This window comes from Ursus maritimus, unplaced genomic scaffold (genome assembly GCF_017311325.1).
Source record: "Ursus maritimus isolate PB19 unplaced genomic scaffold, ASM1731132v1 scaffold_7, whole genome shotgun sequence".
Lineage (NCBI taxonomy): Eukaryota > Metazoa > Chordata > Mammalia > Carnivora > Ursidae > Ursus > Ursus maritimus.
In genome coordinates this window covers 22,350,467-22,374,284 of record NW_024426885.1, presented here as the reverse complement: position 1 = coordinate 22,374,284, position 23,818 = coordinate 22,350,467, and the positions used below count along the sequence as shown (strand labels likewise).

Genomic DNA, 23,818 nt, shown 5'->3' with positions numbered 1-23,818 from the left:
TAAATATATACACACTATACACACAGACTATGTCTCATGCTAGTTTGGGCTCTGAATGGGGCATGTAAGTTTGTTAACAGACTTTATACATACGGAGAAGTTTAGATACTAGAAGAAAATCCACGAGAGTGTCTAAAGGAGAAGGGGGGGTAGAGAGCATTAAAAGGAATTACAATGATAGGTTTAAATTTGTTAAATGAAATGGTTCCTTTCTTTGATATACTGGATATCATTCCCTTGCTTCTCATTATATAAACAACCTCCTGAGTCTATGAACTTACACTCAACCAAAAGATAGCATTGTTATGACCGTACATATTTGAATCGGTTTCAGATTTTTTTTTCCAGATAGGATACAGGTAAATGAGTGCACTTCCCAAATTCTGAATACATTTTGCAATGGCTCGTTATAACCCATTATAAATCATTCACGGTGCAAGATAAGACTGACAAATGGCTAAAGTCCATCCCCAAATAGCAGCTTGCTTTCTACCTAGCTGTGCTTTAAATGGCATTCAAGCGTTGGTATTTGGTATGAAAGCTAAGCAATCTAACAACATTATTTTATTTTGTACACTGGTCAGTTTGAGAAACAAAGAACCATAGTCGTTTCAGGGAAATATGGTAAACTCTGTTTTTTGTCTCTGCCTCCCTCCTACCCATGTAGGAGAGAAAGATTTATCACTTTTGTCTCACTCACTGGGCCTCTGAGGAGATGACAATTAACCAGTGGAAGTTATCAGGTTAGAAAGGTATTCAGGTCCAATGGGAGTATCTTCTAGTGCAATGCAAAGATGTCCCCCACGTTCGTTCTTCAGAGAGAAAAGGAGGATGCCCACTGCCCTTTTGCTCAAACTCTGACACCCTGTTTGCCCTTCAAGATTATTTTTAAATTTCGCACTAGGATCACTCTTGTTCAAACTTTTCAATTGTTTGACTGCTTCCCCAGACACTCTCTCCAGGTCCCCTGAGACTTCAAGGACTGTGGACTTCATCAAGAGACGATTCCTCCCAGAGGTGTTGTGTGGAATGCAAATTAACCAATAAAAATGTTCTTCAAATCTTCCCCTCTCCCAAATGAAATGAGGCCACATAAGGAACTAGGAATTAAAATGACGGAGGCAGCAGCCAATGGTGGGCCCTTACCTGCCCGCCCAGGCACTGCAGTGGCTCAGGACTACACATGCCTTGTGACATACCTCATAGAGGTCGATCATGATGTTGCCCTCAGGACCTCTGCTGCTCTGAACATTCTCCAAGGCCAGCGTGAAATAGACTCCACGGGTGTCTGAGATATAGAGGTTGTAGGTGTCATTTTGATTCCATTCTTGGACCGCTGCAAACACTTGATTCTCATCTGTGCTGATGACGTGCATGTCCTGAAGAAAGACACAGAGTAGTGAACAGGATGAAGAGTTCATACGTTAACACGGCATGTGTCCAAAGAGAGTGGACTCTCACGAAGAACACCAGAACAGGCTCTTAGGCACTGTCGTGGAAGATAAAAGTTTTCCTTTTGTGTATTTGTGAAATAATAATTAATTAGGTAAATGTTAATCTTATCCTTTGTCATTTGTGGGCTGAGGCAGTAAGGTCCTGAGAAAATAGGGCAGAGAGATGCTTGGCAGCTCACTTATAATTACCTCATTAGATAATTGAAGAATACTTTCTCAAATATGTGTAACTTTGGAGAATCAGTCATCCTAATATACTTGCCAGGCACAAACACGGTACGTGTTCAGAAGGCTTATGTGGGGCAAATCTGAGGAAAAGTTGGAGAGAGAGAGAGAGAAAATAGACACGCCCTGCTTCTCTCAGCGTGGTCCCTGGCCACCAGCATGGGCATCACCTGTGAGCTTGTCAAACATACAGACTCCCAGGCCTCCCTTATTGAATCAAAAATCTGTATTTAAATAAAACCTGAATGATTCATCGTATGTACATTAAAGTTTGAGAAACACTCCCCAAGGCTCAGCAATTCCCGGAAGCCCTTGAGGAAAACATTCGCCTGAGAACCCCAACACACTCATCTTCACAATGAGTGTTCAAAGACTTAGTGGTTTATTTAAACCTTTACTCTGAGTAGTTCGGCAGGAAACCTTAAGTGAGAGAGGAAAAATGTGTCCTGCTTTCAGACTCTGGTATTCCTAGAATATAAAAACAAGGCAAATGTAATGTGGAGGCAGTGAGCCAATGTCCCTGGGGTGGGAATTCCAAATTCCTTCTTCCCTATTCAGAACTCCAGAGAAGTGGATGTTCAGGGGGAGGCTGACACAGACCAAGGCTTGCTGTCTTCTGTGCATAAGCTCTTGGCAGCTGTCTACTGCCTTTACTCAAGGGGTAGACACTGGTGTAACTTACAAAAACCAAAAATCAAAACAAAACAACAGAATTACAAATAAGCACAAAGACTGAAGGACAATATGGAAAGATTCTTGGCCTTTGTGTAGCTTAGTACTCAAATCTTCCCAGATGGATCATCTTCCATCCTTGAAAAGCTTCAGGAAAGCTTCCAATCTTCTTTGGCGAAAATTTTAGTGCTAGAAAGTTCTACCTAACTTTTAACCTAAATTTCTCCTTATAATATATGCCCATGTTCTCTCAGCCGAACGATCTGCAATTCAGCTTGGACCCTGCTCTAAACATATAGGAACAAGTCTCTCCCTCCTTTACCACGATCACAGTGAACTCCGATGACCCCAGAAGGAAGAAGTCTTTGTCCACAGAGTTTCATATTCCTTACGCCTACTTGGGTCTCACATGCCATACTCTAGAGTTTGGTAATGTTTTTATATAAAGAATAGAGTGGGAGGTCAAAAATTAATCCTTCCCATTAATTCAATGTGGATCAATGATGCAAACTTATGTTTGGTATGGAAGTTGGCCATTGCTTTATCAGTCAAATGTCTACTTCCATTCCTTCTGACAATTGTAGCTGATGTTCTTTGAAAAACACCCTTATTATTCTCAGACAAATTTCCTTCCTGTACTTAGCCTTTGCTACTTTCTTCTACCCTCAACACCAGAAAAGAGCTTGTTGGTTTAGCATTCAGAATATTCAATGTCGCTGACCACAGTGGTTGGTTGGATCAGTGATGGGTATGCAACACAGAGTCAATAAGATACAATTCTACAATGACACTGGTATTATCAGAAAGTTAAAAAAAAAAATGTCTAGATCTGAAAGAGACATATCTTGGAAGGGAGGCAGGGGATGAAGACAATCCTGAAGCAAATAGGCTCAAAACAAAGAGAAATAAGCCACATTCTTCGAATGCCTTTGAGTCTTTGACTGTGGACAGCTAAGCAGCCTGCCCCACCTGTAAGCCTTTCAGAGAGAACGCTAGAATAAAATGGTTAAAAGAATGGACTTTGAAGTCAAACTCCTTGAGTTCAGATCCTCCCTCTATAACTTAGCTGTGTGAACTCAACTCTGGGCCTGAGAATTTCTACCTGCAAACAGAGATATTAGTACGCCCTCCATGGAGCTATGAGGACTAACTCAGTTACTAAGTGGTAAGTACCTAGAATAGTGCCTGGCATATAGCATTGGTTCCTTCCATGCTAGTTATTTTCAGTTACAGAAGTCCTCAAGTCCCCTTTGTGGATGGAAGCAACCTTGATTTGGCCTTTCTGTTCACTGAAAATGTTAGGGGGCTAAGTAGTATACTTAATAAATAGTGGTTCATGCAAGTGTTTTGCTTCTTTCTAATGGAGGAGATTAGCTATGGAAATTAGCCCAAGGGCCATTCAACCACTGAGGGCCAAACTTTCTGTGGCTCCCCACTTCCTAAAGGACAAAGCCCCAAATCCTTATTCTGCCATTTGGAATCCTTACATAACTCCTCCCAATTCACACTCCCTCGTCAGCTGGATGCAGTATTTTGCCTGAATTCAGGTTAAAATATTGAAGCACAGATCTGGCCCCCACGTAACTACTGCCCACGTCTGTGCCTTTGGAGTGAATTTGTGCACTGGTGAACCTCTGAAGTCCAGGCCATCACACATACCTTGTTAATAAATGCTAGGGACTAGATACATCAACTATATTACCCCAACGCATGCAAATCTTTATTTTGTAGAGTCGGAACTAAAACACAGTGCGCTTCAAGGTCACCTACAGAACTAGTGGAGTAACAATAACAGATTCGAATGACCATCTCTAGATAAGGGCCAAGATCAGATCTCTCTCTCTCTCTCCATATAATCCAATTACATTGAAGAGACTTAAAAAATGTTGGTCTCAGATATCTTAATTGAAAGATCTGACATATTTAAATGTCATCTTTCTTTTCTCTTCCTGCCTACATTCTCCTCTATCAGGAAAATATGCTCTTTCTACATAAAGTGGCACTTTCTGTTCAATACTTTTACTGAGACACAAAATTTTAGAACAAGAAGTGACCTCTGAGATCTTCTACTAGAGCGTTTCCCAAACTCTGTTCCATAGGACACCAGCATTGATGGATTCTAACAGACTTTTTTTTTAATTGATCCCTTTGTAAAATGTTTTGATTAATGCTGAATTATATAGTTTTCATGCTCGTAGGATATCCTAGAGCTTTCGACACCAGCGACCCATCGTTACTCTCAAGGCAAGGGGCATAGAATGGAGTTCATTTTTTTCTTAAGCTTATTTGATCACAGAACAAAATTTTTGAGAGGCATCTCCAAGGACATTTCATTCAGAGTAACATTTATTTCATTTTAAAATTGTAAAAACAAAACAAGACAAAAGAACAAAACAAGCAAAACACAGAGAAAGAGAAATTGGCAAGCCAGTCCAAGGCTTCAAAGCAGGTTAGTGGCAGATGCAGGTCTGGTATCCGGGCCTCCTGCTGCCAACCTATGCACCACCCACGCCCCCATTCCCATCGATCTCCCACCACACAGACAACTAGATCCATACTGATAATAATATTACCTTGCTTTTATAGAGTATCTGTCCTCCAAAATGCTCAAAGCACTTTCATATGTATTGCCTCATTCATCTCCCTTGAGTAGCTCAGAATGAGCTCCAAGTAAGTTAAGGGAAGGAAACCGTCACCATGTCTCCCAGTCTGGGGGGGCCTCGTGCTTTTAATAGCAGCAGCAGCATTAAAGTCTCCCCATCCCCCTCTCCGGTCAGTGTTACCATTACATTATTATTATTATTATTATTATTATTATTATTATTATTATTATTATTTTTAACACAGCTCAGGGTAACCATGGTCTTTCAAGAGCTGATACAATGGCAGTGGATGATTACAGAAAATTTGAACATGAAAGTGCTGGTTTGTCTCGATTCCTTTGGTGGGCATGTAGCTTTGTTCATTTCCAACCAAGGCAGCCCTGGCTTTGATAGAAGGCCATGAAATACAGGTGCCTTTCTGGCAGATCACTCCACCCAAGCTGGGGCTATTCTTTGAAGGTGTAATGGGATTGTAATGAGGCGTCTCATTGCCTTAAATAATGAACACCTGCTTGGACCACATAATACATTCATTTGCAGTGCTGGCTCCTATTTTTCCAGGGACAAGAGAAATTAATCATTGCGTTCTACCCTCATACTTCGGATAAGGCTAGTAATGGAGCATGCTCCTCTGGGATAGCAAAGGGAGGGGACAGACAGCTGATTCAGGTTCAAAGTATAACTTTTCCTTCCAGACTAGCTGGATGTCACTGGGGGCAAGTGTCAAAAGTGGTCTGTGTGATGCCTATGAACGAGCAACGCAAAGTATGTGTTTCCTAACACCCCACCAATAGAGCCAAAGATGGTTCTGTGGTTTTCAACGACCATTGCTGGGGCTCCTTAGGTCCATGGGACTTTTACTTTTGATGGCCCTCCGGTATGTCAAAATTTGTGGGGGATCTGTTATCTTATAACAGTAAGTTATTAATTTATTTCAAGAGAAGAAAAGTATAATACGAAGAATGCCAGTTTGGGAGCTCAGAGACTTGAGTGCCAGCCTCACCTTGGCTGCAAACAGCATTTGGTTTGGCTGGATTTATTCCACACAAAGAGTATGTCCCCAGGAGAGAACACAAGAGGAGTGACTCACATCTGCAGCTTCCGGATTTGGTCTCAATTCCCACATGCCTCTTGAGCGAGACTGTCTCCCTGCATTGACTTTAATTCTTATTTTTAAAGGTGTAAATCTTGCAAGCCGAACTATTGCATTTGCTGATCAATCAAAGAAATAGCAATTTATTTCAGCACTTAAGAGGAAAAAAAAACTAAAATGGCTCTGTTGGACTTACTGAGGAGGCATGATCATATCCCTCATGGACCTTCCTAAAAGATTATCCAGGGTAATTTTAACAACACCCAGATTTAATTTTACGTATGGACTTTACCCAATTCTCATATAAGGCACAACTCCAAAGGTGTAAGTGCTTGTCTTTTTGGAAAATACTTTAAGCTGAATCAAGAGCAGGGAGCGTTTAAATGTATACAGTCACAGACATACAGTTCTGGGCAATTACCACTGACATTAATCTCTTACCAGCTGGAAATAATAACTACTAACATGGATATCGTTTTTTGGAATCAACGGTGAAATTTAATGTGTGCTATTATTTGGAATGGGCCGATGTCTCAGCCCATCTTACTTCTGCTAGGCTTAGGGGCAGAGTGATGGCCAAGAAAGAGAATTCTGCCTGGAGAGGCCAGAGGAACTGGCTACCGTTGGCTCTCCTGGAAGAGGAGACCTGTGATGTCCTTGTGCTATATCTGTCACATGGTTTCCTGGCAGCTGGCTGGTGTCGGTCCAGGACAGCGTACTACAGTGTCATGGATAAAAACACCAAGATAAGGAGTCATGAACACTCAATCAAAAAAAGTTCCCTTGTCCATTGTCCAGCCCAAAGGTTTCAAAGATGAGCTACAACCACATTTAAACCTATAGTGTCCCCCTCCTACAGCCATACATACCTCCCTTGCTCTAAGATCAAGGCACAATACATTAACTATTTCAGACCAGAAATCCACAGCTTTGAGCTCCCAAGTCAGCTTGTCCTCCACTAGGTGGCGCTCCATATTAACGCAGTTCTTCAGTGTTGCTGGAAAGATAGTCCAGGGATGTCAGCAGTTGAGAGGGTCTTTAACTTTTGTCTGTCATTATTTTCAAAGGAGTATGTCTTTGGGGAAGTCCAAAAAATTAGCTGTGCCTGAGAACTCTAAAGACAACCAGTCTCATAAGTTCTATTGAGAGACAACGCAAAGGTTGGGTGCCATATAGATGCACCACCTCTCAATAATTAAAACAATAAAATGGGACAGAAATGTATCACACCTGTTGTACTGATAGAATATGTACCCAAGGCCTATTTTCTGTCTTGCTAGAATACCCATACATACTGCTTGAAAATCTTTATTACTGAAAAGCAAAAGCAAATCAGTTGACAATCTATTCAGATGCTCCTATAGCAAGAATTAGAGAGAGAGAGAGAAGTTGAAAAAAGGTCATGGGGGATGAGAAGAGATAAATGAATATGAGGGTCCTTGGGAAAGGGGTGGAGGCGAGAACGTGGGAATTGGAGAAAATACTGAAATGAAGAAATCCATTCAGGTCATACCTTGGGCAAAGCATATTTGGGCAGCTTCATTTGGGCAAACGCATTCCTTCGGTAGGACACGTAGTAATGTGGCCGTCCTCCTGATGTCAGCTGGATCATAAACACAAAAGTAAGAGGAGCTATTATAACAGTTACAGGCCATAGAAAAACAGCCATGAATGGCAGGGGCTAGCTGCCAACCCAACAGTGTGAACGACTATTGTGGACAAGTGTAAAGAACTAGAGTTCCATTCAAAAACAACTCATACAGTGTATGTGAGTTGGTCTGAGGCCCAAGCTAAAGTCACTGCATGAAAATATAATTCTTTAATTTGCGCTGTGGCTCAGAAGCCAGGAAACATTTTCAGTTTCTTTCTTTTGTTTTTCTTCTTCTTCTTTTTTTCTAATGATATAAGCCTCAGAGTATATATTAGCTTCACATCCACCAGCAGTCCCCACATGTCTAGCCCAAGACTATGGGCGTGCAAACAGGTCCCCATGCCATACCAGAAGGAAATGGCCCAGGTCAAACAGTGCCAGAGCTGGAGCCTGTCACCTCTGAGCACTGAATTCCCTTTGATACTGTCACGTTGATGACTCTGAGTGTGTCTCAGATACAGCAGGGCTGCTGACACATTAGCCAGAAAGCCAGCCAGGATCAGGGTCCAAAATCACTACAGATCTCTATCTTCCCGAAGAAAACTGTGAGCTAAGTCCTCCAAGTCTGTCCAGCACATACAGCCCAATGAGCCCCGTGGGTGCTAGGTACGGTGAGAAGGGGTGCCGTCTCCGCCTCAGCAGGAACACTACTCTGTGCAATGTCAAGGGCTCCGCTGCCAATCTCTCTCCTTTGTAGCCACTCTTGTTTCCCAGCTTTATTGACATATTATTCACATATAACATAAGTAAGTTTAAGATGTATGTGATGATTTGATGCCTGTGTATACTGCAAAATGATTACGTGGTAAGGTTAGTTAACACCTCTATCCCCTCAATTATGATATTTTGTGTGTGGTGATATTTTTAAAAATCTACTGTCTTAACAACTGTCTTATAATACAGTGTTGTTAATTATAGTCACTATGCTATACATTAGGTCCCCAGATGTTATTCATCTAATAGCTGGAAATTTGCATCCTTTGACTCACATCTTCCCACCTCCTAACCCCATCCCTGGCAACCACCACCACTCTCCGTTTCTATGAGTTGGTTTAGCCGCTCTTAATCCATATAAATATCCAGAGCTGGAATCTCTGCTGGAGTGTGCATACTCAGATTGTGTCAACACACGCTCTGGGTGAATGCCCACCAGACACAAAACAAAGGGACCAGAAGTTATCATTTCACCATTATGGGGCCAGATCACCTCTTAGTCCTCGTGATGGCTTACAGGATCATGTTCACAGTGGCATGGGTAGAAAATATACAATGCTCTAAATGCAGAATTGATTCCCATTTGTGAGTTATATATGTGGATTATAAACTATTATTAGAAAACAGAAAAGGTTCCTGGGAGAAACAGAGATAGAGAAATGAATTATAGATAGAACCAATACAGGTAACCATTTTAATGTCACTTGGTAGTTTGATGCTGAGGTTATCAGAGTACCTGTTACTCATTTCCCTAAGGAAAACTGATGTGTGTGTGTGTGTGTGTGTGTGTGTGTGTGTGTATGTGTGTAATCATTTGTGAAACATTTTAAGAGTACATAGGATGATGTTGGGCATTTTGAACATTTGCTTCTTTAAAACATGGGATTGAATATTCTGAATTATGATTTCTTGTCCAAATACATATAACAGTGTTTAGAACATGTCTCAATCATAGTGAAATTGTGTGTGTATGTGTATATATAGTATGTGTGCATAAATAAGTAAACATATATAAGTATATATATTTAATACATAAACATACAAACTATTATGTATATTTAATTCATAAACATATAAACTATACAGATACAGAGTATTTAGCAATTGTACCTTTGTCACTTTTAGTATGAGAAGCAGTAAGTGAAGTCTGTCCAAACTTAACTAATAACTGGAGCATTATCTAAACAAGCCTAGAATTTTCCTTAAATACTGAAAAGAAGCAAAGCATACTTGCTCCCTGTCTCTTCTAACCACTCAACCTCAAAAGGTTTGCCACTCTCTTCAGGAGTGAAAAACCCGGCTGAGTACATCCCATCTAATTCTTATCCTAATCACAGTCAGAGCAAGACAATAATGGCTGATTACTCTCCACCTCACCCCTGCCTCCCACCACCTCCAGCTACCCCACAGCTTCCTGTTCCCATCGTTTTGCTATTTTTAAGGTGAATATCAGGGAACAGGCTGATTGGCTGACTATTCTGATAGGAAGAGACTGACACATCCGCTCAGTCCCATGAAGGCAGAGGAGGGGGGTGAATAGAAGCATGCATCATTCTGAGACAACCTTTGTACACTACACGGTGCCTCCAGGACCCTGTATTGATAAGGTCCTCCAGAGGCTGCCCAAAGGAGCTAATTAACATTCCGTTAGCATAGAAGCTTCAACACTTGGTAATGTTCCTTTTGTCAAAAAGATAATTATTTTTTTTCTTTCCTTTTTTACTCTTAAGGGAGCATAAGCAGGCAAAGGAGGCTACATTAGGACAGAAGCAGGAAAGAGAAATGCCTGAGACAATCAGCAGAAGTGGATCTTTCATACCTGAACAAACACATAATCATCCTGGACAATCAAAGAGTCTGGGTCAATGTAGCCTGGGAAAGGTTTATTTCTGTTGGCCTCTGTGCAGTTCTGCATTCGGCAAGTTAGGTATTGTGAATCTGAAAGAAAAAAAAATGGGTAGGGGGATGTATACACACAGAATACTGGACTTGGAGTGGACATTTTCCATTTCCCTTGCTATCTCCAATTACTAAAACAAACCTCACATTCTTTAACTGCATTATTCTTCCCATAATCATTGTTAAAAGTAGTATCATTATTTTACTCACTTTCTAGCAACACCATCACCACCATGCCCCAGTGCTTCCAACAAATCTTGCCATCCTGGAATACTAAATTTCCATTAATTAATTCTCCCCTCCCAAACCTAAATGAAAACATTTTTAAAAACTGGCATTAATATTTGTGATTTTGTAGGGTTTTTTGTTTGTTTTTGCATTTGTAGGCTCTTCCTCCACACTTTTGACCTTTGACCAACAGGCAGGGAAATGGACATACACGCCATCACCGGTCTTCTCATGCAAGAAGTACACTGCTATCAACAGGAAGATTCCATAGCAAGATAAAGGCTTTTCTTCTACTAATAATTAGAAGTGAAACAAAATAGAGAGGATATTCCTGAGTCTAAAATTCTGCTCTCACTTCACAGATAAGTAAACTAATCCTACCTGAGACTCGAACCTATCTGTTGTAATAACTGTTATATAGATTTGAAATCTATTGCTGGAAGTGCATTCTGTCGGGGAGGCTGTCTTGGTTTTTCGTCTACAACTATTCTGCCCTGTCTACTAATCAGATGTCACTTCCTTACTTAAAACTCCTTTTGCCTCATTGCATTTAAAATAAGTTCAAACCCTCTAGGACCCACCACTTCAATTTCCCCACATGCTAATCTCTTCTTCTCTCTGTGGTTCTTCTTATCTGGCCTCCTTTATGTTCCAAAATGTGGCCAAACTTTCTACCACTTAAGAGATTTTTCATCTGTATTCCCTCTGCCTGAAATGTTTCTCTCCAAGTTGTTCATGAAGAAGGTTCTAGATTTTAGCCCACTATTACCTCGGAGGGTCTTCCATGATTACAATTGATCACACACCATTTTGTTAATTCCCTTCATGGAATTTATCACAATATAAAATTACCTCTTCCTTATTTATTTCTGCCCCTTTCCATTACAATATAATCTCCTTGGAGATAGTGACTGCTTTTTCTGGTTGTTCACTAATGTACCCCCAGATTCTAATACTATTCCAGGCACACTTATTCCAGGGGGTAAGCAAATACTCACTGGAATGTGCCTATTGATTGAAATATATATATTTTAAATGAAAAATAAAGTTTTATTTATTTATTTATTTGTTTATTTTGATGCTGAATGAATGGATGAGTTTGCTTTTAGGACATCAGGGACATATACAGAAATCCAGTCTTCTGAATTAAAAAAAAATCAGGAGATGAAGACTTACATGAAATGGGGGTACACAGTAGTATTGGGTTGGGTACAGGGATTCACTAATGACTTCCTTAAGGCAATCATTTTTACTTAAGGACCTTGGGTAAACCTGTATTCTAGAAGGAGGACCACTAGGGGGCGGCATGCACATTTGCTCCATCTGACCAATGATTGATGTAATTGCTGATAAGCTCTTAGAAGACTGGAGGAGAGCTTTATCTACAGTATTCCTTCATCCCACTGCCATCTGTGGAGATGGGATGGCTTTGAAGTACTCTAAGCCATGTAGTTCCGGTGAAACCATCTCCAGAGATAAACTAAAGAAGAGCCACTACTCACTCTTAATTATCTCCTTCTGCAAACATTCTTATAGTTTTATTTTCAGGCATAACTCAAGATCTTTCTCCTTGAAGACAATTTCTGGGACTCAGTCCGTCCCCACCACTATAGCACACAAAATCTTTACCTCACAATTTCACACTTCACCAGACCCCTCTACAGCTTTTAATTAAGTTCTGTTTTTCTAAAGGTAGCTTGGGGTCACAGAAACAATGGACATTGGCAGCTAGGAGACCTGGGCTTGAGTTCTGGTTTGGTCACTTGCTAGCTGCATAGTTCAAAAAAAGTCTTTTCATCCTCCTGAGTCTTGCCACCTACATCCATTAAATTGGGATGCCAACGTCAATACTCTTGCAGTTTGGCTCTAAGAATTAACTGAAATAATGTATATGCTACATGTTTCTAAACTCAAATGTGTACAGATCTCAGTTGTTATCAATAATGGTAATATTCCTATTTTCTCTTTTGCTACCTTTCACAGTGATACGATCAGTTTGGGGGCACACAGGAGATCCTTTAAAAGGGTAGTTAAACTGAATTTGAGTACTCCAGTTATGTTTCTCAATCAGTTATGTTTTGTTGGTGACCTGCCAATACCCACTCTTCCCAGCCTCTTTAATGGAAAAGCCAATACTGGATCTGCAGGCCTGTCCTTTCTCCTGTGTGACTGATAAGTGCTCGTAGGCAAGGATTAATTCTTTTGGGTCTACGCCGATTCAAGGTCTTCCTACTCTCCTTGCCACTGGTTGGTTCGGGAAAGGGCATTAAAATCCTGTTGTAGTAAATGAGAAGAGAGGGAGGTCTTTTAAGGGGCTTCGGGGAGGGATCAGGAGCTGAAGCCGAAGACCCTCTTCTGCCTCTCTAGAACACTGTGTCCAATGTGATGCTTGGGACTGCGCTGGCCTTTTTACACAGAGGAGCCAGTCTTACAGTTAAGCTCACATAATGAGTATGCAAAGAGATGGAAAGGACCTATTTCCTGATGACACTGAGTTACTGATTGTACTGAGCCCAGAGCTGCTCTTTCTCTGTGCTTCTTATGTGAGATAATGAATAAAAACAATGATTAACCAAACTGAATCAAAGGTTCTTGATTAAGAGGTCTTGGTCTTCAAATTATAAACACAACTTCCAATCAGAATTTCTTGGACTGCTACCTAATGAGGACTTCTTGATAAATACACAGTACTTGTTTTATTTGTAATGGAGTCTAAGAGTTTCTTTCTCAAGACTTTAACCTCCTTTTCAAAGGTTCCTGAACAAACGCAAGATGGAAAATATAAAGATGCACTTTCCATATTTATAACTCAACTCTTCAGCAATTATGAATCTAAGGAATTTGGGAAGAAAATAAAAGAACAGAGAAACTAGCATTTGTTGAGCATCTATGTACCAGGTACTCTGAAGCATGTTCGTCTTTATTTCATACATTTAATCTTCACAGTACTACAAAGTATAATATATCAACTGATTTTTTAGATAAAGAGAATGTAGCTCAAAAAGATCATGATTTACAGAAATGGCATTATGGGTTTCAAACGTGGTTGGCTCCAAGGCCTGCCTTTCTTTTCTTTTCTTTTTTTCTTTCTTTTTTTTTTTTTTTGAAGATCTAATTGGCTTTATTTCTTTTTTTTATAATAATATTTTTTTATTATATTATGTTAGTCACCATACAGTACATCCCTGGTTTCTGATGTAAAGTTCCATGATTCATTACTTGCGTATAACACCCAGTGCACCATGCAATACGTGCCCTCCTTAATACCCATCACCAGCCTATCCCATTCCCCACCCCCCGCCCCTCTGAAGCCCTCAGTTTGTTTCTCAGAGTCCATAGTCTCTCATGCTTCATTCCTCCTTCTGATTACCCCCCCTTTCTTTATCCCTTTCTTCTCCTCCCGATCTTCCTAGTTCTTATGTTCCAGAGATGAGAGAAACCATATAATTGTCTTTCTCTGCTTGACTTATTTTGCTTAGCATTATCTCCTCCAGTGCCGTCCATGTTGCAGCAAATGTTGAGAAATCGTTCTTTTTGATAGCTGAGTAATATTCCATTGTATATATGGACCACATCTTCTTAATCCAGTCATCTGTTGAAGGGCATCTGGCTCCTTCCATGATTTAGCTATTGTGGACAATGCTGCTATGAACATTGGGGTGCATATGGCCCTTGTCTTCACTACGTCTGTATCTTTGGGGTAAATATCCAGTAGTGCAATTGCTGGATCATAGGGTAGCTCAATTTTTAACTTTTTAAGGGACCTCCACACTGTTTTCCAGAGTGGCTGTACCAACTTGCATTCCCCAAGGCTTTTATTTCTACTACTCTATGTTGTGTGAAAAATGTCTGTGAACTGGGAGCCAATTTTTGTTAAGTATATTTTGGCTTTGAGCTATGTTATCAATGCATATACCTGTACACACACACATACAAACAGACCAGTAAATTTATATTTTTATGGGTTAAGTTGGCAATATGGATCAAGATCCTTGAAAATGAGATCTTTTAACGTCACACCCACTTCTGAGAATTCTACCCAAGGAAATAAGTAATGATCTATGAAAATAATTAGCTATTTCAATATCCATCAGTGTTGCTTATGATAAAAAAAAAAGAAAAGGATGGCCAAAAATGGGGGGATGATTTTTGAAAACTTCAGAACATGCAGTTTGTGATTAAAACTGTGCTTCTAAAGAACATACGAATATTTATGTAAGTGCTTAATACATTTCATATAATAAAAACAGGTTACCAATTAATAATATTGTATCAATGTTAATTTCTTAGTTTTGAAAACAGACCTTTGTCGTTCAAGATATTAATGTTAGGAGAAGCTATGTAAAGCTGTACTGTCTTGGTAACTTTTCTGTTTACCTAAAATTATTCTAAAATAAAAGTTTTTTAAAAGTAGGTTACCAAAATATGTGCATATCAGCTAGATTCTGTGCAAGTTGTATATATAGATATCTATATATGTATGTTTGCACTGGAAAAATGAATAAAAGATATACAGGAGATGTCAACAGTAGTATACAGGTAGTGATGTGAGAGAAGGAGACAACTGTGTGTGCAAATCCCTGGTCAGCATCTCTCAGCCAAGGGCATGGAGGGAGTGTTGTCCACAGTGAGCTTGTGAGATCGGTCTCGAATTCCTCTGCTTTTCGGTCTTCCCCCACTCGCCATGACACATACTGAGGGTGGAGCATTATGAGCAACACTGCCATGAGCCTGTCCTCAGCTAAGAAATACAGAAGGTCCAACTGGGAGACACAAAGAAAGCCCCAGGAAGAGGTCTGAAAACCAATTCTTGCTCAAAATGGCTCACAGTGAAATTTGCAAGCTGAAGGGGAAACAAACAATTTTGAGCCGCCTGCCCCCGGTAAAGTGCTCCTGGTTTGTTCTCGTTCTCCTTCTAATGGAAACAGAAAGAAATTGGCTGCACTTTGTAATGAGGGACCAATCACTCTTATTCCCCTTGGGGCTTGCTGTAATAGCATTAAGTATGATGAACTCTTTCCATATTCAATTCTAGTGAGTGTATGATGCGATTCCATAGGAAGTATCTTGTAATTTGGCATTAATTAACATCAATTAATGCATGCAACTGCCAGACTTTAGAATTAATTTCATTGCTTTTCCCACACAGATGTTTTCCTTGCCATAGGTAATTAGGGCCCTGTGCTGCTCTTCTCAGGCATCCTCACTGTGTGCAAGCCAGCTGCTGCCTGGTGTAATGCGGTTCCCACCCCAGCAAAATCTGTCATCTAGAGAAAGGCTGCCTTTCAAAAGCCAGGCTTTGAGCAGAGGGACAGGGCTTTAAACGTAGGTTCAAGGCCTGCTAGCTTGGTAAACCTAGGCAGTCTCTTCACCTCTCTAAATGCTGATCTGTAAAATGGGAATGGGCGCAAGGTATCTTGCTGGCGGCTGTGACAAGAGAAGACTTCAGTTGGGAAAGGAAATGAGTCCAGTGCCGGGCAAGTCTGTGCTCCAGTAACAGGAGCTGTGGCTGCTACTGAAGTGCCGTCTCTTTAATCACCAGTACTGCCCACTGTGTCTCACGGGACATGACCGTAAAGTACTCCACACACTTCTATCCGATACAATATCTTCCTCCATGTTCACTGTGTGGTTTGGGTTAAAGACTTTTTTTTAAGTAATTTTTTAAAAACACCATGAAAAATATTCTCCTTGCATAATTAATAGATAATGGTGTGAGGCAGTGGTCAGTGGGCAGAACTGGAAAATAACTGGGGCTATGAGGAGGACATGGGAGGCGCGTGGGTGCCCAGCAGAGGGGGCCGGCCAGCCTGCGACCATATTGCTTTGCAAGCGCGCCCTTCTGTTGGGGGCGACATTCTAGGTCCTAGGTCCATCTCCACCATGCTGTGTGACTCAGAGAAGGTCACTTACAAAGCTAGGCTTCAGACTTATTCTCTATGTAATGAGGGTTATTAGGACTTCAGAATTAAAAAAGGATGTTAAAAATCAGACTATCACTTTAACATCCAACAGGTCTTTACTATACCCATTGAAACCTGTCTCATTCCCACCCCTGCGCCAACAAACAAACCTCTGTGACGTTGGCAAGTCTGTATCTTCAGGGTTTCTGCTATTTCTAAACAGCACGTTCATTCCTGGCTGACACCCTATGTTCATTCAGATGGTTACTCTGGTTTGAACAGCCCTTTCCTTGCCTGCCACCCTGTCCAAATACTTCCTGGGCTGTCTTCGATGGAGTTTTTCCCGAGGCTCAGGCTGCCCTCTCCCCTCCCAGAATCTCTCCGATGAGAGCAGCAGCAGCAGCATTAACCTCCAGAATAACCAGAGCAGCCCTCTCCTCTGGGCTAGGAACTATGCTAAATGGATCGCATGCTTTTTCTCTTTGAAACTTTATTTTAAAAATTCCAGAAAGCGGTATTTTTTACAGATGAAGAATTCCAGACTTAGGGATGAGATCTGTATAAGCTCAAATGCTAGTAAATGAAATGCATTACAGATCTAGGACTCTACCACTGATTCTATCATTCAGCAAATATTTATTTAGCATCAAATCCTTTCGTATACCTTAATATTATAAAAGTTCCATTTTAAGCAAAACCATAAACTCCGTAGCCAGTCACAAGCACTTTGAAACTCTCCCCATTCGCCACTAATTTTCAACTTTAAAACAGGGCCATTTTTAAAGCTCATATATCTGCCTATATATCTTCCTTCCGTTCTTTATGTTGTTCTATTATTTTAGAGCTTTCAGATTAGATGCTTCCAACACACACACGCACGCACGCACGCACGCATATGTGTCGACATGCTGGTGCTCATGAACACTTGGTTGCCATGAGGGTTCTGGAGTCCTCTGTGGCATGTGCCAGTTAGAAACTGACATCTATCTGCAAAGCTGTGACTCCAGCCGTGGCCCCTGAAAAGACTAAGTTCAATAATTTTCTGTCGAAAATTATAGACTTAGGTCAAATGTTCTCCCTTGACATAATGAGAATGTGGCACTGCTTTCTTCTATGAAATCTCTTGCTTTTGGTCCAATATAACTTTCTAAATGTTGTCTTTTATGTTTAGCCTTCTGACATTTAGGAGGCCATGATTACTACAGGAAAAGTTCTGAGATCATAATTTTGTCAAGCACAGGAATAGGAATTAGGGACATGAAAGAGGTCATAAGGACATAATAATTTAATACAAATATAGAAACATCACATGTCAACTACAATGCACTGTGGTGAGTGTATCTCAGGAAGGAGCAGGTGCTGTAGCCCACAGGTGAGGGACACCTTGTGCCAGGACTTCTCCTGTGACTGCATCTATTTTACTTTGCACCACACAGAACTGTAGACCTGTTATGCCCCCCTGGCCTACAGTACTTTGGGGGATAGAGGCCACTTTACTACTCACTCTAATGCATAGAGGGAACAATGACCTCTGTGGTGTGAGGGCAGGGACACCCGTGGAAGGTTTCATGGAGGACCTGGGAAAAGTCTGGAAGGCTGCTTGGAACAGCGGTAGGGTGAGTGATAAGGATGAGTCCAGAAAGTAGGAATACTTGTGAGAACACAGAGGCGTGAGGGGGAGGGTGGGACATGTGTTTGAGGAATGCTGCCTGTCTGTTCTGTGAGAAAGCCACACTGTAGCCACACAGTTTAAGCTGAAAAAAGACACAAAGTTATCTAGAAGGTCACACCGAGCCATGAAAAACTGAGAAGCATATTTGTTCGAAAAACTTTCCAAAGTGAGTTAACAAAGACAGGGGGTGGGGAGGGTGCAGGAGGGAGGCATAAGTGGGGGGGTGGGGAGCAAAAGGTAGGAAAGCCAGAAGGAAGGAAAGCAGGAATAAAAGTGGGAAGGAGAGAGAGAGGAAAGGGAGAAATGAAAGCAGTTTGGTGGGTGGGGGAGAAAACACACAGAATTTTTTCCAGGGGTATTTTGGGGAAGGGGTGTACAATATTTACTCAGATGTGTTCACACATTATGTGATTAATTTCAGAACAAAGAGTCAGTTCAAGGGATTGCCTCTGAGGCACGTGGGTATGTTCAATCCACTATTTCTTCACTTAATAACTTTCTATTTTTATCACCTTCAATACCAAATATCATACATGGAACATGGTCGATGTTCAACCAAGACCAATAACGTACAATTTCTGCCTTTCATGGTGGAATAAACAAAATGACCCATTGGCCTGTCCTCTCTATATTCCTGGCCTTCCTGCTACCCCTGACCCCTGCCAAGCATGGCCACACTCCACATCATGTGCTGTTCCATCTGTCTGGAATGCTAGTCCACAAGGCTATCTCCCTTACTTCCATAAGGACGTGGCTCAAACATCAAATGCCACCTTATCAGAGATTCCTTCCTTGACCTCCCCTCTGCCTCAATCACTACTCTCCTTGCTCTGCTTTGTTTTACTTCCTGGAACAAGTTCACCACTTGGCATTATACACGTGTTTATGATGTCTCCCCTTACTACAAGGGAAACTCTAGGAGAGCAGGGCCTTTGCAACGTTCCCTCCTATCTCTCATTCGTGTCTACGGCAGCACGTAACACAGCATACCGGTCCAGCAGTGTCTGCTGAATGAATGAATAATAGGTTTGGGGTGAACTAGACCTGGCTTCAAATTCTAGCCCTGAGGCAAATGGCAAACACATTTAATCACTAAAAGCCTTGTTTTCCTCAAAGTTAAAATGAGAAAAATAACAATAGAGCCTACTTACAAGAATCAGTACAAGTAATGCAGCTGAAAAGTACTTAGTGCAGTGAGTAGCACTAGGCAAATGATAGGAATACAAGGCACGGTATTAGTATCATCGTTGCTTGAGAACATACAGGACCAAGGAAGGAAATGTAGGAGTAAGTGCTGAGATCTTTACGGCACTTTTTTTTTTTTTTTTTTTTTTTTTTTTTTTAAAGCAGGAGTGAGAAGCAATAGGAATTTTCCAGACACTTGGCAATTGCCATATGTGTTATAAGGACTAGTGCTGCTGTGTCCTGGGGGATCCTGAAAACCCAACAGAAACGCAGACCTCTGTGGTTGAGTGAGGGCCGGGGGAGAACAGACTTCTCTTGCGCACTCTGTCCTCTCTTCCTGAGCATGAGAAGTAAGGGCACAGACCTTCTCACAGCTGGCTGGGCACACAGCATGCAGGGAAAGTAGCACAGAAGCCTACAAAGAGCCCACTCTGAAAGCTGCCCAGCGGGGCCCATTACTGTGTGTTCCCATCAGGTTTTCACTGCTGCGTGGAGAGGCCTGTGTTACCGTGTTTCATGCTTTTCTGGTTAGTTTTCAGGGCTAATTTTAAGGCTACTAAATCAGAGAGGCCAAGCTGAAATCACTAGGAGTCGAAATCAAGAGGCTTTTGCACTATGAACAATGGGGTCGGAAGGAGGCAGCCAGGAGAAAAGGCCAGTGCGAGGTGCAGCTGCACTGCCTCGTCCTGGATGCCTGCTGTGGGGACAGGTGAGAGGGGAAAGGTGCTTGTTCAGCATGTGGGGGACGAGTAGGGAGTGATCAAAATCTGCACCTGCCCCGAACTGGAAACTTCTAGCCTCTTCCCAGGTCCCACCTCAGAAACTGTTCCTAAATAAACTGACTGAAAAGAAGGTAAATGAAGGTTATGAAAGATGGGGTCGAATAATGCCAGTTGGTGGGCCAGTGTTGGGACCTTCGCTGGAGTGGGAGTGGCCAGTTTGACATTTTTTTTTTTATATTTGCATAGAAATGCCAAAGTGTTCATCTTCTCTGGAACATTTAAGAGATTTGATATGTTTTAAGGGTGCACTGACCAGGAAATACAAATAGCCAAGAAAAATAAAAATTCTTAACCTCATTCACGATTAAATAAATGCAAATGAAAACAATAAGGATATAGCTCTTTGTTCATCAGATGAGTTATGTTGAAAAAATCTTTGATAATGTCTTGGGCTATTGGGGGCTTACGAACCCAAGCATCCTAGAATCCTCATACTGAAAAAGCGCAATGATACAACCATGTCAGAGGACAATGTAATAATGTCTACTAAAATTTTCAATGTATACACTCTCAGACCTGGAATTTGCCTTCAGTAGTTTCTCTTTCCAGCAGTGCTTGCTGCTTGCACAAGTCTGAATCCTTACTAACCAAACAAGTAATATGTGTATATGTGTATGGATGTATTAGCGCTGTGTGAAAGAGCCAAGCCTCTACAGGTCTATTAATGAAAGAAGGGCTAACGCGAGCATGGTTCTGCACAAAGTGGGTTTTTTTTTGTAGTCATCGGTCATGAAGTGGCCACATTTACATGTGCTGATACGGAAAAATTTGAACGTGTTATTGTGTTCCCCAACAGTGACTTTAGCATAATGGTTTTACAGCATGAACATTTGTGAATGTGTATGTATGTGTACTCACATACATATTCACCTGTGTAAGCTCAGTTTCTGAAAAAATGCATAAGAAATATTAAAAAAACATACTACCTCTGGGGAATGGGAATGAAGATCAGGAAGTGGATTTTACTTTTCACTTGATATACCTGAATATGGCTTATCCTTTTTATTGTCATCACTGCTACTCTCATTGGTATAAAAGTAATCTATTTCTACAGGGAGAACTGAAAGCACCCCACAGGTCACATACTGAGGCCTGATGAGACCTGAGGTCTCCATCACAGCCCCTTAGCATTGCAGCCACGCTCCCCCATCCAGGTGCTGCTAGGCAAGCCACTCAATATGGAAGTCAATTGGAGCACTGGAAAATGGGACGTAGAATGGGATGTCCAGTTCTCACCCAAGACCAGAATTTGTGGGATGGTGGTTATATAAAGTTGTGAGTCTCCTTTGATTTTTATTTCAGCTTGTAAAATGCTAGTCTGTGGTTCATTTCAGCAAGAGTTTTTGGACAGTCATTTTCACAGTTGGTTAAAGGGCCAAGGTTGTTTCTCCCCAGTGAAAGAGATTAGTCCTTGCACAAGTTGTTACAAGGTTACTTACTCATGCAAATAGACAATGAGTCCAGTAATTGTTCCCTGTCCATGCTAGCACGGATCACCACCAGTACGGAAATAGTCTTGTCACTGACTAGGCCTTTCATTGCAGAAGTGAAAGGGAGGAGCAATAAAGGTCAAACTTGATACTGCAGGTTTTCTTGCAAGATGATATTTACAGATGTGCATAAATAGAGAACTCTGCATCCCTGTGTAATTGCCATGTGAGGAATTCCGATCACAGTTACATTCTTTTCCTCCAAAATCACATATACGTAACACGCAGCACACAATTTCAGGGATTTAGTAAGGTTCTTAAACTTATCCATTAACCCTTCAGGACTCTGTAGACCCTATGGTTAAAGCCTTTCTTTAAGAAGACATGCTTATACAGATAAGGTTATTTCTTAAGCCAACAAATGGGTCAGTCTCTGAGATTTGTACAAAGAACCAAAATAAAATGAGATATGGCTTTTCACAAAGCTTTCAATCCAGTGGTTTGGTCAACATTTTCTAACTACATACATTACATACATATATATGCACCTATATTAGGCCAATCAATAGAATATAGGTTTCCTTTTTATGGTTTTAATGCACTGGGTAGCAATTTTAATGTGCTGGGTGCACAGGACACCTGAGTACATGCACATTTACACATACACATGATAGTCAAGCAGCAAAATCTTTGTCTCTGGGATGAGGACCTGTCAATTTGTCCTCAGTTAAACGCAGGGGCCAATAACAAATGCCACATCCAATAAACATGTTCAAAATTTTCCAATAATAATTCCTGTGATTGATTGTAATTGAGGTTGCTCTCCCCAGCCTGCCTCCCAAGGCAGAGAGGTAATGCAAGGAAGAATAACACACTTGTCACAACGTAAACTACAGGACATCCAGATTCCAGAGCACAGTGGCAGAAATGTCTACGGCAGTCATATACTGTCACAGAGCAAAACAAAAAGCTCTTTCCAGAGCTTACCTGCCCTCAGCTGCAGAGACTTCAGGTGAAATAGTAATCAATTATAAAATGTAATCTAGGGAAATGTGAAAAGAGACTAAAACTGAACTTGGAATAACAAGCCCAGATAAGCATTTGTAAGCCACTCTACGGGGATGAGCCAAATAAGCTAGTGAGGGATTTCTCCTGTATCAATATAACAGAATTCCCGACTCCATTAAAATCAGAAAGCAATTACTTATTGAAAGTCAAAATATTATATTATTTTGGCATATACCGTACAAAATGTATGACCTAGAATATACACAATGGGTTCCACAGACTTAAATTTTGTCCTAAATAGTACTGAAGGGATAGAAATACAAGAAGGATCTCAATCAGAAAATAGGGAGGGAAGTAACATACAGACATTAGAATTCCTGGAGCAACTGACCAGCCTGGATCCTGGGTTTAATAAATACAGTCTCCACCACATACGCTAATACTTTACTACTCTGATCTCTCTCTGCTCTTTCCTTCTCTCCTCTTTCTGTCTGTTTCTCTGACCTGCAGTCCTGGTTACCAAGTACCTTGAGGAAGAGGAAGAGGAAGAGGAAGAGGAAGAGGAAGAGGAAGAGGAAGAGGAAGAGGAAGGAAGAGAGAGAGAGAGAGAGAGAGAGAGAGAGAAAGATAAAGAGAGGGAGTGGATATGATACTGAAAAAAATCTCTTTTTTTTATACCCAGTCAGGTCAGGCATTATGCCTAGATCCTTTATTTCAATTGTAGGTAATTTTTTTTTCTGTTTTGTTTTGACAGGGATAACTTTTCAAATTAAATCCCTTTATTGAATTTTCACTCTTGGGTAGCTTCTGAAGATGCTGCCTTTGCAAAAATGTAAAATAAAATAAATAAAATTAGAACTGATCTATTTCATGCCATGTGAAAGCTGAGCCCAAGATGACAGTTTGGCATTATCAACCTTCATGGCTGCAGGGAGCGTAGGAATAACGTTGGGTGAAAGACGACGTGCACATCAGGGAAAGCGACGGCCTTATTGTTTTCAGGATGTGGGGCTAGGTGCATTAGATGCCACAAGCCAGAGCGGTATTAACCCCAAAAGCTTGAAAAGGAAAGCAATCTGGGATGTTACCGTTTCCATCCGGAGCTTCCTAAACAAGAGGTGCAGTCATGGGAGACAGACCCTAAAGCTCTTTCATTAGTTTTTCATTATGGGACTTTGTTACTCTAAACATGTTCCGCTGACCAGCAGCACGGGCTGTGCCTGGGAACTTATTAGGAATGCAGACTCTTGGGCCCCTATTGAATCAGAATCCACATTTTAACAAGATCCTTCACTGGGC

General features: G+C 41.1%; 1 protein-coding gene across 4 annotated transcripts in view; it reads right to left on the bottom strand.

Moving 5' to 3' along the window:
- The window catches only part of SORCS1 (sortilin related VPS10 domain containing receptor 1), a 485,001-nt gene that overhangs the window by 107,867 nt on the left and 353,316 nt on the right, over positions 1 to 23,818 (bottom strand). For all 4 annotated transcript variants that reach the window (XM_040624058.1, XM_040624056.1, XM_008686657.2 and 1 more), the window contains exons 7-9: positions 10,232 to 10,350; positions 7,561 to 7,650; positions 1,200 to 1,379 (exon numbers count right to left, since the gene is read on the bottom strand). In XM_040624058.1, coding sequence (XP_040479992.1) covers positions 1,200 to 1,379; positions 7,561 to 7,650; positions 10,232 to 10,350 — 389 coding nt within the window. The remainder of the gene's footprint in view (positions 1 to 1,199; positions 1,380 to 7,560; positions 7,651 to 10,231; positions 10,351 to 23,818) is intronic.